Source organism: Polyodon spathula, chromosome 5 (genome assembly GCF_017654505.1).
Source record: "Polyodon spathula isolate WHYD16114869_AA chromosome 5, ASM1765450v1, whole genome shotgun sequence".
NCBI lineage: Eukaryota > Metazoa > Chordata > Actinopteri > Acipenseriformes > Polyodontidae > Polyodon > Polyodon spathula.
Window position 1 is genome coordinate 3,455,202 of NC_054538.1, and position 13,309 is coordinate 3,468,510.

General features: G+C 38.9%; 1 protein-coding gene across 1 annotated transcript in view; it reads left to right on the forward strand.

Moving 5' to 3' along the window:
• The first annotated feature begins 2,250 nt into the window (after nt 1-2,250).
• mei4 (meiosis-specific, MEI4 homolog (S. cerevisiae)) overlaps nt 2,251-13,309 on the forward strand; it is a 42,820-nt gene continuing 31,761 nt past the window's right edge. The window contains exons 1-3 of the mRNA XM_041249377.1: nt 2,251-2,332; nt 2,503-2,739; nt 6,139-6,689. Of these exons, the coding sequence (XP_041105311.1) occupies nt 2,251-2,332; nt 2,503-2,739; nt 6,139-6,689 (870 nt within the window). The remainder of the gene's footprint in view (nt 2,333-2,502; nt 2,740-6,138; nt 6,690-13,309) is intronic.

Below are 13,309 nucleotides of genomic sequence, written 5' to 3' on the forward strand. Positions count from 1 at the left end.
GCGTCAGGCACCAGAGTGTGATTATGTCACCTACCATCCCTGCTGCTGCCTTCCCCCGGCACACTACACTCACCCTGCCAGCCTCAAGTCCGCCCCAGACTTGCTCACTAAACGTGCCAGGGTACCTGCATCCCACTCCCCACACCACTGTAAAATGTCAATGCAGGCAGGTGCATCACACAGGGCGAGGTGCTATGTTTTAGCATGAGAGGTCCCGGGTTCACACCCGCCCTCCGCCTGTGTGTGGAATGTCTCGCCCTGTGTGATGCGCCTGCCTGCATTGAGCAGTTTTGCTACAATATATTTGGTTATGTTCTTTATGAATTTGTCAAATAAACATATTTTTAAACAGTTTTTTTTTCAAGAGCACAATAATACAGATGGGGACTTGCTTTGTCCCAATAGATATATTGTTCTGTATATTGTTAATATTTGCAATGTTATGTATTCCCAAAGTTACCAATGCTTGCTACCCATGTTACATATTTAAATGCAGTTATACTCTGTATTTCTGCATAACTGTGTTCAGAAAATACCATTTTTGATCATTTGTCAATGTTGCCATTTTCTTGAAGAGACCTTGTGAAATTTAGTTCAAAAGTTGAATGCATTAAAAATAAATAAATAAATAAATAAATTAAAAAAAAAAAAAAACGAAAATCAGCAAAATACGACACGGCTCCATTGCGTCAATAGAAACATTTCTCCCGAGCGCTACACATCGCATGATCCTTTCCACCGCAACCTGATTCTCTCTGCGCCGAAATATGACCCTACGCGCAGATCCTTCACTCGCCGTATTTGACACAATTTTGTCTGAAACGGCGCCTTTTACAGGCTGACACCAAGCCGTGAGGGAGCCTCGTTTCGATTGGAAAATCGAGCGCTTCACTCCGCCCCTGCCCAATGTGTATCGCGAGGTCGAGGAAGGCTGAGGGCAGTGTACTCGGGATACTCTGCGAAGAGGCGGTGGGTGGGTTTAGCTTGAGATGAGTCGGCTTATACGAAGACCAGCACGATTGAACCAGGCAGAAGTCGTTTTGTTTATATTTTAATTGATGGATACAGTTACAAGAGTAGAGGTTGAGTCAGAGAGATGCAGGGACGATGCAGGTAGCGGTATGTTTTTTAGTTTAGTTCATTCACGGGTTACGTTCAAAGCGTGATCGACATGTGTGTTTGTTGACCGTACATTAACATTTTGTTTTTATCTATTATTCACGATTAGAAAATAGAAGATAATATTGTTAGTCATTAGTGTTGGTTAATAAATAGCTATGTGATATTCTTTCCCCGTACCCAGATTAACTTTACCTCATTTTTAGGCTAGCTATAGCTGGTTGGTTTCCTATTGCAATTTTCTACACATAATATAATGCCGGTGCCAAATATGTATTTTACTTAATTCATTCACTTTAGTGTTTCTGAAGTGAACTGTTGCATGTTTATGCTAATATCCACAACAGACCAGATCAAAAGGGTTTCCATTGTGTCGATTTGAATAATAATTTGACCAGATGTTACACCAAGAGTTTATTTATTTTTTACGTCACCGCCAATCAGCATTACTGACTGATAAAAAATGAAATCACATGTGTGCAAGTCTTCAACAGTGCAGTACTGTGATGAAAAGACAAAATGCTTATGGTTTAAAAAATGTAAATAACACATTTGAGCTGAAGATAAGTGGTATGTTAAACAATGTTTTTAGATCCATGTGTTTGTATAAATATGAAATCCCTATGTTCTCAGAACTGTTATATATTTTATTTTTAATTGATACAGGAACAAGATCTTCAGAAAGCTGGTACACTCAAACTTCATCAAATATATATATATATATATATATATATATATATATATATATATAATATATATATATATATATATAATTTTTTATATTTATTATATACTATTTATATGCTAATATAATTATATTTTGTTTTATTGTTTTATACAGTAAAATAATTTTGTCTGTCATTAACAACCCCCCCCCATTGGGTAACCCTATGTCAGTATATTAATAATAATTGTAACATAATATTATAATAATAATAACAAATTAATGTTAATATTTAATAGTGGTAAAATAGAAATCAAACAACATTTGATTTTGCTTTAGCAATAGACAAAATAAATGCGTAGGGCATGTTGTAGTTTAGAATTATTATATTAACTAAATGAAACTAATTTATTTATATTTATACATCTGGTAATTCTTAACTACGCAGATTATTGTAAAATGAAGTGATGTTACCCAAACCCATACTGACCTGCATTAGCGCCAAACCAGAGAAGGCCATTATGCCTTCATTACGTCATTACACAGTAAGTAGGTGTCGATGAAAAGACAAAATGCTTATGGTTTTAAAAAATGTAAATAACACATTTGTTGAAGATTGTGGTATGTTAAACAATGTTTTTAGTTTCCATGTGTTTGTACTAAATATGAAATCCCTATGTTCTCAGAACTGTTATATATTTTATTTTTAATTTTTACAGGAACAAACTCAGAAAGCTGGTACCTCAAAACATCAAAGCTGGCATTAGCTTTAGCTATAATCTGCAGCAAACCCCCCAGTAAAAGTGGGAGAGAGTACACAGAGTACCTGGTTACTGGTCTGTGCAGGAAGGATGAAAACTGGAGAGCTAAGGCACAGGCACTGGAGGGTGAAGTACTGCGATTACAACAGGAACTGCTGCTCACAAAGATCAAGCCCAGAGGCAAACTGGATACTGGTAAGTGTAGTGAATAATAAAAGAATCACTATTTTCTGTGCATGTAAACCACACAGTCTCCTCACTTATCATATGCACTGTCTGGCTTTTTATTAGGACAGCTCTAACCGTTTGGATTTGGCACTGCTTTGAATTAGATGCAAATTAGCTTGATCATGTGTGGTGTGATCCCAGCAGCACTATAAACCTGCCTTGGTTTACTTAATCCTTTTTGCGGATCAAGTTCAGAGAACAATGTTGTAGTTGGAGGGCGATGGCTACTTTCAGGACGATGATGCAATAGTGCCAACTGTGTGCGGGTGGTTTGAGGCACGTGAGAGTCTTCTGACATCTTCCACGGCCACCACAATTCCTGGATTAATCCGGTTTGTAAGGAAACTAATTTCACTGATGTCTGCAAATGAGTGCACCCAATACCAATTGCTATGTTAGTAAGTTTCCATTTATTGATTCTAATATTCAAAAGTTACATATCTATAGAGTAAACATTTATCGTTACACACAACGATTGTGGCACCTAGTTATAAATAAGATCATGATCAGTTACCTCATTTTCTGTGAGATTGTTCAGGTACAGTGATGGCTCTGTCGTCAGGAGAGGATTCAGGTAGCTTTTTCACACTGACAAGTGTCTGTCTTATATCTTGCCTAACTGCATGTGTGTGAAGCTGAACTCTGCTTATAACAATATCTAAATACTATCAATATCTTGGCGTGTGTTACAATGCGGTTCCATACACAAGGTCAGATGTACCCTAGTTTATCAATTCCTTGTCCCTGTGTCGTGGGTTGGTTGAGTTTTAAAACATCCTCCTACAGCTGCTTACTTTACAGCTGTGCTGAGCCAGTGTTCTCAGTGTGCTTCACAATATTTGTTTAACCTTCTTGACCCCTACACTTTATGGGATGAACTTGAACATACACACTTTGTCATCCCAATCCGCTGTATACCTCTCATGTCCTAACAAAGTGACCACACAGATCCCAAATGTATAATAATGTGTTCAATAACAGAATATGTGAGATTAATTTCTTACAATAAAGTAAACAAAACAGAAGTTTGGTTAGGGTCAAATACAAATACATTTAATAATTTATGCTAATAATGATAAACAGCAAAAAAGTTATTTTCTTAGAATTCTGACTTCTCATAGGCTTTTCTTTACTGTTGTACTGTGTGGAATTAAGTGATGTACAGCGATAATGGTAAACACCTGATCTATGACCTCTAGGTAAAGGTCATAGAATACCAGGCTGATCCTCTGTTTTCATTGCCTTGTGATTGGAGTAGAATGGATGTTCCAACTTGGATAAACTTTAACAATATTGCCTTTTGCAGGTGGTCCTTGAGAAGGTTCACAGTGGTGTCATTCTGCTCTGTAGTTTGATCACATAGCACGTTGCTAAAAAAAAAAAAATGGGAGGGTCTACTTGAAAACATTTAATCAAAAATAATAATGAAAAGAGTGGGCATTACTGATTGTAGGCTACAGCACTGAGGGACAAAGACATCCTGCAGTGCTGTCAGAAAGGGCAGTGTATACATACTGAGTAGTTTATCGTGGTGGAAATGGACAGATGCAAGAGAGTTTTGTGTACTGATAGAATATAAATTATATGTTGTGTGAGACTGGCTGTGTGCTGCGCTTCAGCTGGAGTTAATGAGCTGGTGTTGTACAAGGTCAGATCTAAACAGCCTTTTTGGGGAAAAGAAAGAAGCAGTAGTGGTTCTTTTCCAAGTTGCAAGAATGATTAATTACTGTCACAATGACGATAACTGTAAGCTGAGGGAACACAAAGCCACTTGTGGCTTTGAAGTTGGTTTCAGGCTACTAGGTTTCAGGCCACTGCACAGCACACCAGGGGAGATTTGGGGTTTGATACAGCAAAGTTGCCTCAAACTAGATCTCCTGGAACCAGGTTTCAAGCCACTGTTCCTGAAAAAGTGGCTTTGTGTTACCTCAGCTTTAGGACTGTCTCATGTATTTGTCACATTTTAGATACATGAATATGTAAGAAACCATTAAAGATGCAAACTTTTGTAAAATGCTTCCAGCACGTCATGTTAAATGTTCCAGTTTAACTCCTGACCTGTTACGGCTGCTTTCATGTAACTTTTTCCAATTTGTATCACAGAGACTGTGTGTGTGTATATATGTGTATATGCCTGTATGTGTGTGGAATTGCCTGTTTGTGTCCCTGTGTGTGTGTCCTGAAGTAACATTTAATATTGAGCTGGTGCACAAGGGGTGCTTTGTTTTGTTCACTAGGAACTATGTCTCGATGTGATTGTACACAATAATAATAAAAGTAACGTATTTAATTAATTTCAAGTAGGGCTGTCAACTAATCGCAGTTAACTTCTGCTATTTAAAAATAGTTAACTACAAAAATAATAAAAAAGGCAAAGCGTGATAACTGTATCAAATTGGCTACAGGAAGAATGCTTATCAGGGGCGATGTATAAAATACAGACTTGCCTGTCCTTGTATAAAATATGGGAGGATCAAACACTTCAGGGTGCTTGGACACCTCCGTAGATAGCAGTTTCATTCGTGATATTTCCTGACAAGCACGTGTTGTCAGCATTTGGCTGTGATTTGGTTAATCCACCGACGGTACTGCGTGACAGCCAGAAAAAATCGCCCTGGATTTGATTTGAGCGGTACCGACCAGTGGCACCGCGGGAATAGCGATATTGTCCTGCGCTGATCTGTCCAACACCATGTGAAAGCAATGGCAGCGATACAGGCGGCAAAATGCCCTGCGTGCCACGCCTGTCAGTCCCGGGCTTTACACTTCCAACCCGTTCAGTGAATGCAGAATGTGCAATCTCAATGTATGGGCAAGTCTTCGCACCACAGAGACAGAGGCTGTCGGCAGCAATTGCTGGGGGGATGTGGCATGGTTGCCTTTAACAAATGACAGCAGTCCGTTTTAGTAAGGAAGCAGGTACCACTTTTTTAGGCTTTTAGTGCTCTGAAATCTTACCTACTTGGGTTTATTTAATGTTTAAACAGGTTGGCGAAATCTTAATTTTATTCCATAACATACCTGGGAAAAATATGTAAATTCTCCGCAATTCAGGTAGACCCCTACTCATAAGTGCCAGGTTTAAAAAACATCAACCAAATGTGGTTGCCATATACAGTGTGTCTCTTTAATATACATGTAAAGCTTATCTGGAAGTCATGCCACCAGGTCAGCACAACTGTTTCTCCAGTTGCAAGCATATAGTGGTAAGCATTTAGTGGTAAAACAGGAGATTGTAGTGAGAATACTGATGATGATTTGTGTACATCATTTCTGAATAACCCTACATGTTTAAGTGCCACACAGGGTGCTTTCTTTTGGTTTCTGATACAGTTACTGAGCTGTGTTTATTTGTTTGGGTTACAGGGGACAACTCTCTGGAGATCCTTCCACAAGACCTTGTGGGCTCTCTAAATGATACAACTCAGCTTGAAGGTGATTCTGGCTGCGACACTTCCAGTGGACAGGGAAACAATACCATAAACCTACTGCACAGTCAAGAATCTGATGACGTCACCTCACGCCAGACTTCTTCAAAGTCGCTGTGCGGATCAAGTAACGAGAGCAGTAAGGAGAAGACTATCCGTCTTCATACTCAGTTTTTACAGAACCTTCTGGGTCTCAAACAGCTAACGGAACCGGGGTACCTAAGCACAGATCCTCTGGTGTCTCAGGGGGACGTCTCCGTAGTCACCGATTCTGTCTCCCAGTTGCTCCACTGTATGCTCTCCTACTGCACAAATCCAAAGCTCCTCCTTCCCTCTTCCTCCTTCCTCCTTGAGGCTGCCCAGGTCCTGGCCAGTGTGCTGGATCACGGTAGCCTGTGCAAGCCAGCCTTCACACAGTGCGTGACCAGAGTGGAAGAGTTCTTCAAAGACCTTGTGAGCCTAATTCTGAGAAATAAAGAACTCAATAGGGTAAGAACCAACTTCCTACAAGTTTTTTGTTTCGTTTAGCACCCTGAGAACTAGGTGGCTGCTCCACACATATAGAAAAAGAAAATATAGAGCATAAAAAAGCACAACCAGTAGTGAGGAGGCTATGTGGACCAGTGGTTAAAGAAACAGGCTTGTAACTAGGAGGTATCTGGTTCAAATCCCAGCTCAGCCACTGTGACCCCAAGTCACTTAACCTCCTTGTTCTCTGTCTTTCGGGTGAGACTGATGCATAGTTCACACACCCTAGTCTCATGTCTAGTAAAGCGCTTTGTGATGGTGGTCTACTGTTATATACTTTTATATAGCGCTATATAAAAATAAAGAAAGATTATTATTATTGTTATTATAGTCAACGACAGACGACACATTAATTATTGGTTGTATTATATATCTAAGGTAAGACAAGTTTATTTTTCTGTTAAGTGCGCCCGGCTATAATGTTCTGCCGACCAGCTGTACAGAATTCCTGGGGAGAACCCTGCTGTTGCACATTACTTATTAAATTACGTTTATTTACATATTGCAATCTTAACCTGGGATATTAAACTTGAAGGAGCATTTCAGGACATATTTTTAAAGCAATGTGGAAAACTAGCTTTATGTGGAATTATTTAGAAGAAATAAATAAGTAAATGCAAACTATGCAATAACAAGTTTGTTTATAGAAACAGCACTGGACCTATGATAAACCAATAGAGGGTCAGACACAGTGTGTTTGATTAAAAAAAAAAAGAAAATGAACAAAATAAGAACTGGAATGCCTGTATTTGGAATGTTGGTCAAGGACAATATGTTTGAAACCAGCATTTTAACTATTTAAACTTCAGCTTGACGAAAATTACAGAAATGCATATATTAATTAACTAAGCATCTCTAGTACCCCTTTCACACAGACGAGTTATGACGGTTCAGAAGTGGCACTGATGCGCCATTTTGGTCTAGGAATTGCCTGTACCATCACAGAGCCATCATAGTTTAACCACCTTGCGAGGAGGTTCGGAGATGACTAAAGGCTATGCTGACACTGAAGCGCTGTAGTGGCTGTGGATTGAAAGTCAGCATCTCACGTGACTCTATACCAGGCGTGTTGTTGGTATTTTTGTTGTTGTTACACCCCCTTTTTTTTTTTTTTTTTTTTTTTTTTTAGATACAATGGCTGATCAAGAACAAGGTAGTAATTGGAGTCTGGAATAGGTTTAGGAATTGTTAACTTTACGGGCCGACGAAGGGGTGAATTCACAAATAGAAGGGACGGTGTGTGACCCTGTAATTTATCAACGAATCGATGTTGCCGTGACAATGATCTGTTCATTGACAGGTTTAAAAGTTGTAGTCACATGATCCCTTTGGCTGTTTGAGAGGGTGATGGCAGTATTATACTGGAATAGATTGTGCAATTTCATGCTGTGTGAATGGGTATTTTACGTTTTTTTAATGTCTCTGAGACAGGTCAGTAACGGCATTTGTGTGTGAAATTTATTGAATGGACAGAACATCAGCACTGTTTAGATAACTTTCAAAAATACTCATTGTTCTGTCTGGCACTGTTTCTGTCATTACCAATATGCAAAATGGATGTGATGATACTGCTGTACTGCAGTAGAATGATGTAATCAATTTTAATAATTGATGAAATGTAAGGTAACCTTTGCAGCTGAATTCCAACTGCTTTTCAGTAGGGGATGCACCGAACGAAAGTCTGAGATTCGACCGAATACCGAATCTACAAAAACTCAAGAAAAACTGAAGGAAACTGTTGAGTGAAAAACAGACTGGCAGCTACTAACAAGGAACGCGCACAATCTATTGTTTTGGGTCGTTTTCGTCAATCAGACCTGTACAGCAACTGATTGGCTTTCTGAGTCCCTGGCTGGGCGGGACTGTGTGAAGCAAGAAATATTAAACAAATAGAAACTTTACCTGCTGTCACAAGGTTAAATGAGAGAGTGCAGGTGAGTGCAAAGCTGCCTATAATAATGGTGTTGCACTATTTTGATAGATATTGTTTACTGTAAAAAAAAAAAAAAAATAATTGTTACGAGGCTCTCCGGATAGAATCGCCACTACAGTTAAACAATTAAATACATTTACTAAACTGCTGAAGCAATTCACAGTCACTTTACATGTCAAGTACATTGCAGTTTAGAGAGGTGAGTTTTAAAAAAAAAACCTGACCTGCCTTCGTCACCCCAGATTCTGGAGCCTGTTGACAACCCTATCTGAGCTATGAGGAACACATTACCGTAATGAGTGACCTGTGAAATAAAACCCATGTTGATTTAATGCACCGTGTGTGTAACACATCTAATGGGCTACGAAATAGTTTAAAAAATATATTAATAAAACACAGTAGTTCCCAAATGGTTCAATGTGTATTGGCGCATTACAGTAACGTAAAATTGTATTTACTAAAGCATATTGTTCAACAGTGTCTTGCATATCTGGCAGTTGTAAAGTTACAAAAGAAATGTATATTTCTGCACCAATTTTTATTTATTTTTTTCCTCTCAGTATGATCTTTAGAACACGTCTCAGACAAAGCAACAAAGCACAAAAGTCTACAACAGTTTGCAGTAACTTATTTGCAGTAACTGATTTTACATTGATTTTAGCCAGCATGTAAAGATGAACATGCTTAATGCATGCAAGACAAACAATCACATAGTCACAATCTATCCTAGACTAATGAAAAATGGCAACCAAAGTGTTGTGTTTTTTTATTGTTTTTTTATTTTTAATTTTTATATAAATATAAGGTTGTTTATAGGTCTAGAAGACAGACTAAAAATGTTTTTTTTTTTTTCTTGTAAGGACTTGTGGATGAGCAGAGGCTCTACACATGGGTGTTTGTGAGTGGTGGCCGGTATTAAACATTGCTGTGAGGGTCGCAACTTGAACTATAATGGACATGTCAGAGGTGCTTTAGGATCCACTGAAAGCACAGAGACAGAGGGGTTGAGTTGAAACATTGCTTTGGCAACCAAGAAAACAGTGCTGACTAAGTATAATATAATATTATCTTAAAGTGCCTCCAGACAGCAGACTGTCACAGTAATGGAACTGACACTGGGGAGCATGTTTTACATTGTTTCGTTTTCACTATCTTCAGAGGAGATTGCATTGAATGAAAAGAACTCTGCGCTGACTTGAATCACAAAGCTCATTTAGTAACACCTGGGTTAGGTCTAGAAAATGAGATTGGAACTTCATGATGCACCAAAGACCTCATTACTTTTGCAAGATAGTCTTGTCAAAGCCCCCTTGTTTGACAAGTCATTTCAAGCATATCCTCTAAATCCAATTTATGTTTCTATATTTGCCTCTTTGCTCAATAGTACAGTGCATTTACAACAGAAAGATTTTCAGAGTTGGTGTGAACATGTGTGTCTATAGAGACTTCATCACACTTTAAGCTGTGCCAACTTGATAAATTGGTTGATGTAACCATTAACCAGCATTTCATCTCCTGGTGAAATGTTAAGTGCAGAAATACACAAAACAAAAATAAACAAAATCATTGGTTACCACTTCTGTCATTGTGTTACCATTGGATTTTCATTATATCCTCCTATTTTTAAGGCTATGCAATTAGGGAACAGTCCCCACTAGGAATGGCAGTGCCCATTTGAGTGGAATGGAGTAATGCTGCTGTGCCCTCTGTTGGGGAACGGAAGATACAGCAGTAGATGAGGAGCTGTGCTAACAGTAGTTTGCTCTCGTTGTTTTAAATCCACATGTCAGTCTCATCTACAGTATGCAGTCAAGTTCCAAAAACGGAGGACGTTTGAAGAACGTTAGTTGGTGAATCCTGAGGAGTTTAACAGACAGTATTGACAAACAAATCCCTGCAGAAGGTGTTGTCCTGGAGCATAGCTGATTAGCACACTCAGTTTAGACACAGTGGACGTGCAAAATGTTCATACTTGTCTTTGTGTTGCTGTCTGTCTACTTGGGAAAACAGTAGAGCTGGTACTAAGGGTACATTGTCACCTTTGAAGGTTCGGAACACATTACCGAAGGAAGGTTCAACCTTCGATGGTACTCATTTGCATAATTTATTGGTGAAGTCACCATAGATACTTTTATATTTGAAAATCCTATTTAACAATCAAAAATAATAATCAAAAATCCTGTTATTTTACAGGTAATTCATATAAATGGAGTAAAACATTCACGTGTAGTTTAAAAATGTGTTCTACAGAAAAGTAATCATGTTTTTATAATTTCATAAAAATATACACTACCGGTCAAAGGTTTTAGAACACCTCCGTTTTTCCAGTTTTTATTGAAATTTATGCAGTTTAATGTCTCAGTGTACTCTGAAATTAAAGCATAGAACAAATAAACAATTGGAGATAAAAAAAAAATCATGGAATCGTTTTGTTTAACAAAATTTAATCTAAATTTTGGACTCGTCAAAGTAGCCACCTTTTGCAGATATAACAGCCGAACACACTCATGGCATTCTTTCTACAATGGAAATCAAGTATTGTTCGGAAAGTTCTTCCCAACACTATTGCAGAAGTTCCCACAAATGTGTTGCACTTGTAGGTTGCTTTGCTTTCACCCTTCTGTCCAGTTCATCCTAAACCAGCTCGATGGGGTTTGTCTGGAGACTGTGCTGGCCATTCCATGATTTGAAGCCTACCGTCTTGTTCTTTTCTTCTAAGGTAGTTCTGACATAGCCTGGAGGTATGGTTTGGGTCATTATCTTGCTGTAGGATGAACCCCTGACCAACTAGCCGTATACCAGAGGGTATTGCATGGCGCTGCAAAATGCTGTGGTAGCCGTTTGGTTCAGCGTGCCACTCACTCTGTGCAAGTCGCTGACTCTGGATCCAGCAAAAGAGCCCCAGACCATCACGCTGCCTCCTCTATGTTTGACAGTTGGCGTCACACACCGAGGAACCATCCTTTCGCCTACTCGACAGCGTACAAAAACCCTGCATGATGAACCGAAGATTTCAATTTTGATTCATCGGTCCGTAAGACCTTCTTCCAGTCTTCAGTAGTTTACTGGCTGTGCTTCATGGCCCAGGCAAGTCTCTTTTTCTTATTTTGCCATCTTAGCAATGGCTTTCTTACTGCCACTCGACCTGTCAAACCTGCAGCTCAAAGTCTTCTCTTCACAGTTGAAACTGAGACTTGCTTACTTCGACCAGTGTTAAGTTGTGCTTGAAGCTGTTGTCCTGTGAGCCGCCTATCATGCAAGCTGTTGACTCTCAGAAACTTGTCTTCTGATTCTGTTGTGGCTTTGGGTCTGCCAGACCTCTTCCTGTCAGAGTTTCCTCCAGTTTCCAAGTGCCTTTTGATGGTGTAGGAAACTGTACTCAATGACACCTTGGCTTTCTTTGCAATTTCTCTAAAGGAAAGACCTACACTTTTAAGGGTTATAATGGTCTGTCTGTCTTCCTTTGTTGATTGCCTTTTTCTCGCCATTATGATAGCAATATACAACTTCCTGCAGTACAATACTGTCCAAATAATGCTTAAGAGGGTGTAGTAACACAGTCTGTTCCAACACTGCTTTTATACAGACAGAGGGTTTGTAAGTAATCAGCAAAAGTTGGGACACCTGTAGGAATTGTTAGCATCAACTTTCAAGGCTTAATTTACTTCCATTGCTGCAGAACAGCTGTAAGTTGTTAACCCATTACTTGTTCCCTGAAAAAGGCCTTTTTGTATAACTCTGAAATGTACATTATTTTTCAGTTTTTGGTAACCTAAACTTTTTTTTTAACCTCTGGCTGTTTACCGCTTACCTTAATACCATTTTAGGTTATTCACTGGACTTGAACTGCTTAAATTAAAAAAAAAAAAACTGGAAAAATGGGGGTGTTCTAAAACTTTTGACCGGTAGTGTACATGGTTTATTTACACGTAATTGATGCTGCTCACGATATATACAGTAAGCTTGCAACGAAGCAGCACCAACTGCAGCTGACTTAGGCAAAGAAAGCTTTATTTAGCAGTCACAGTATCAAGCAGGTTGTCAGTCACATTTTACTGCAACTAAAAATATTAATAATAATATGAACTTACGCTTGTCAAGTGACCTCAGAGATTGGTTGTGTCTCCATGATGCATCAACAGTTGCTTGAACAGTTTGCATTCAACTTTTTTTTTTTTTTTTTTTTTTTTTTTTTTTTTTTTTTTTTTTTTTTTTGGTCGTCAGGGTGTTTAACAAAAAAAACCCCAAACAGCAGAGGGGTTTCGAGACATTTCTTTCAATACAGCTTACGCTATACATCGCTTTGCTGTCAAGATAGCGAATGAAGAAAGAAGGTTTGCCTCTGGATAACACGAGCTGGAGGGGGGAGTGATGGACGGCAAATTCCTGCGCGGGTCCAATTTTAATGACTCGCTTGCGACCTGGACCCGCTGCAACACTGTCTTCTTACCCAGGACCCGACCCGCTTTAATAAGACCTGCAACCTGAACCCACAAGTGTTTGTCCTTTACCTACTGCTGCGCTGACTGACTCTCATGCTTTCATATTCACATACAGATATCTCTACCATTCTCCACAGATTGAGTTTATACAATATGATAGAGCGTGGCAGCTTTCTCTAGTGGTCTGGATATAATTTAACATTGTA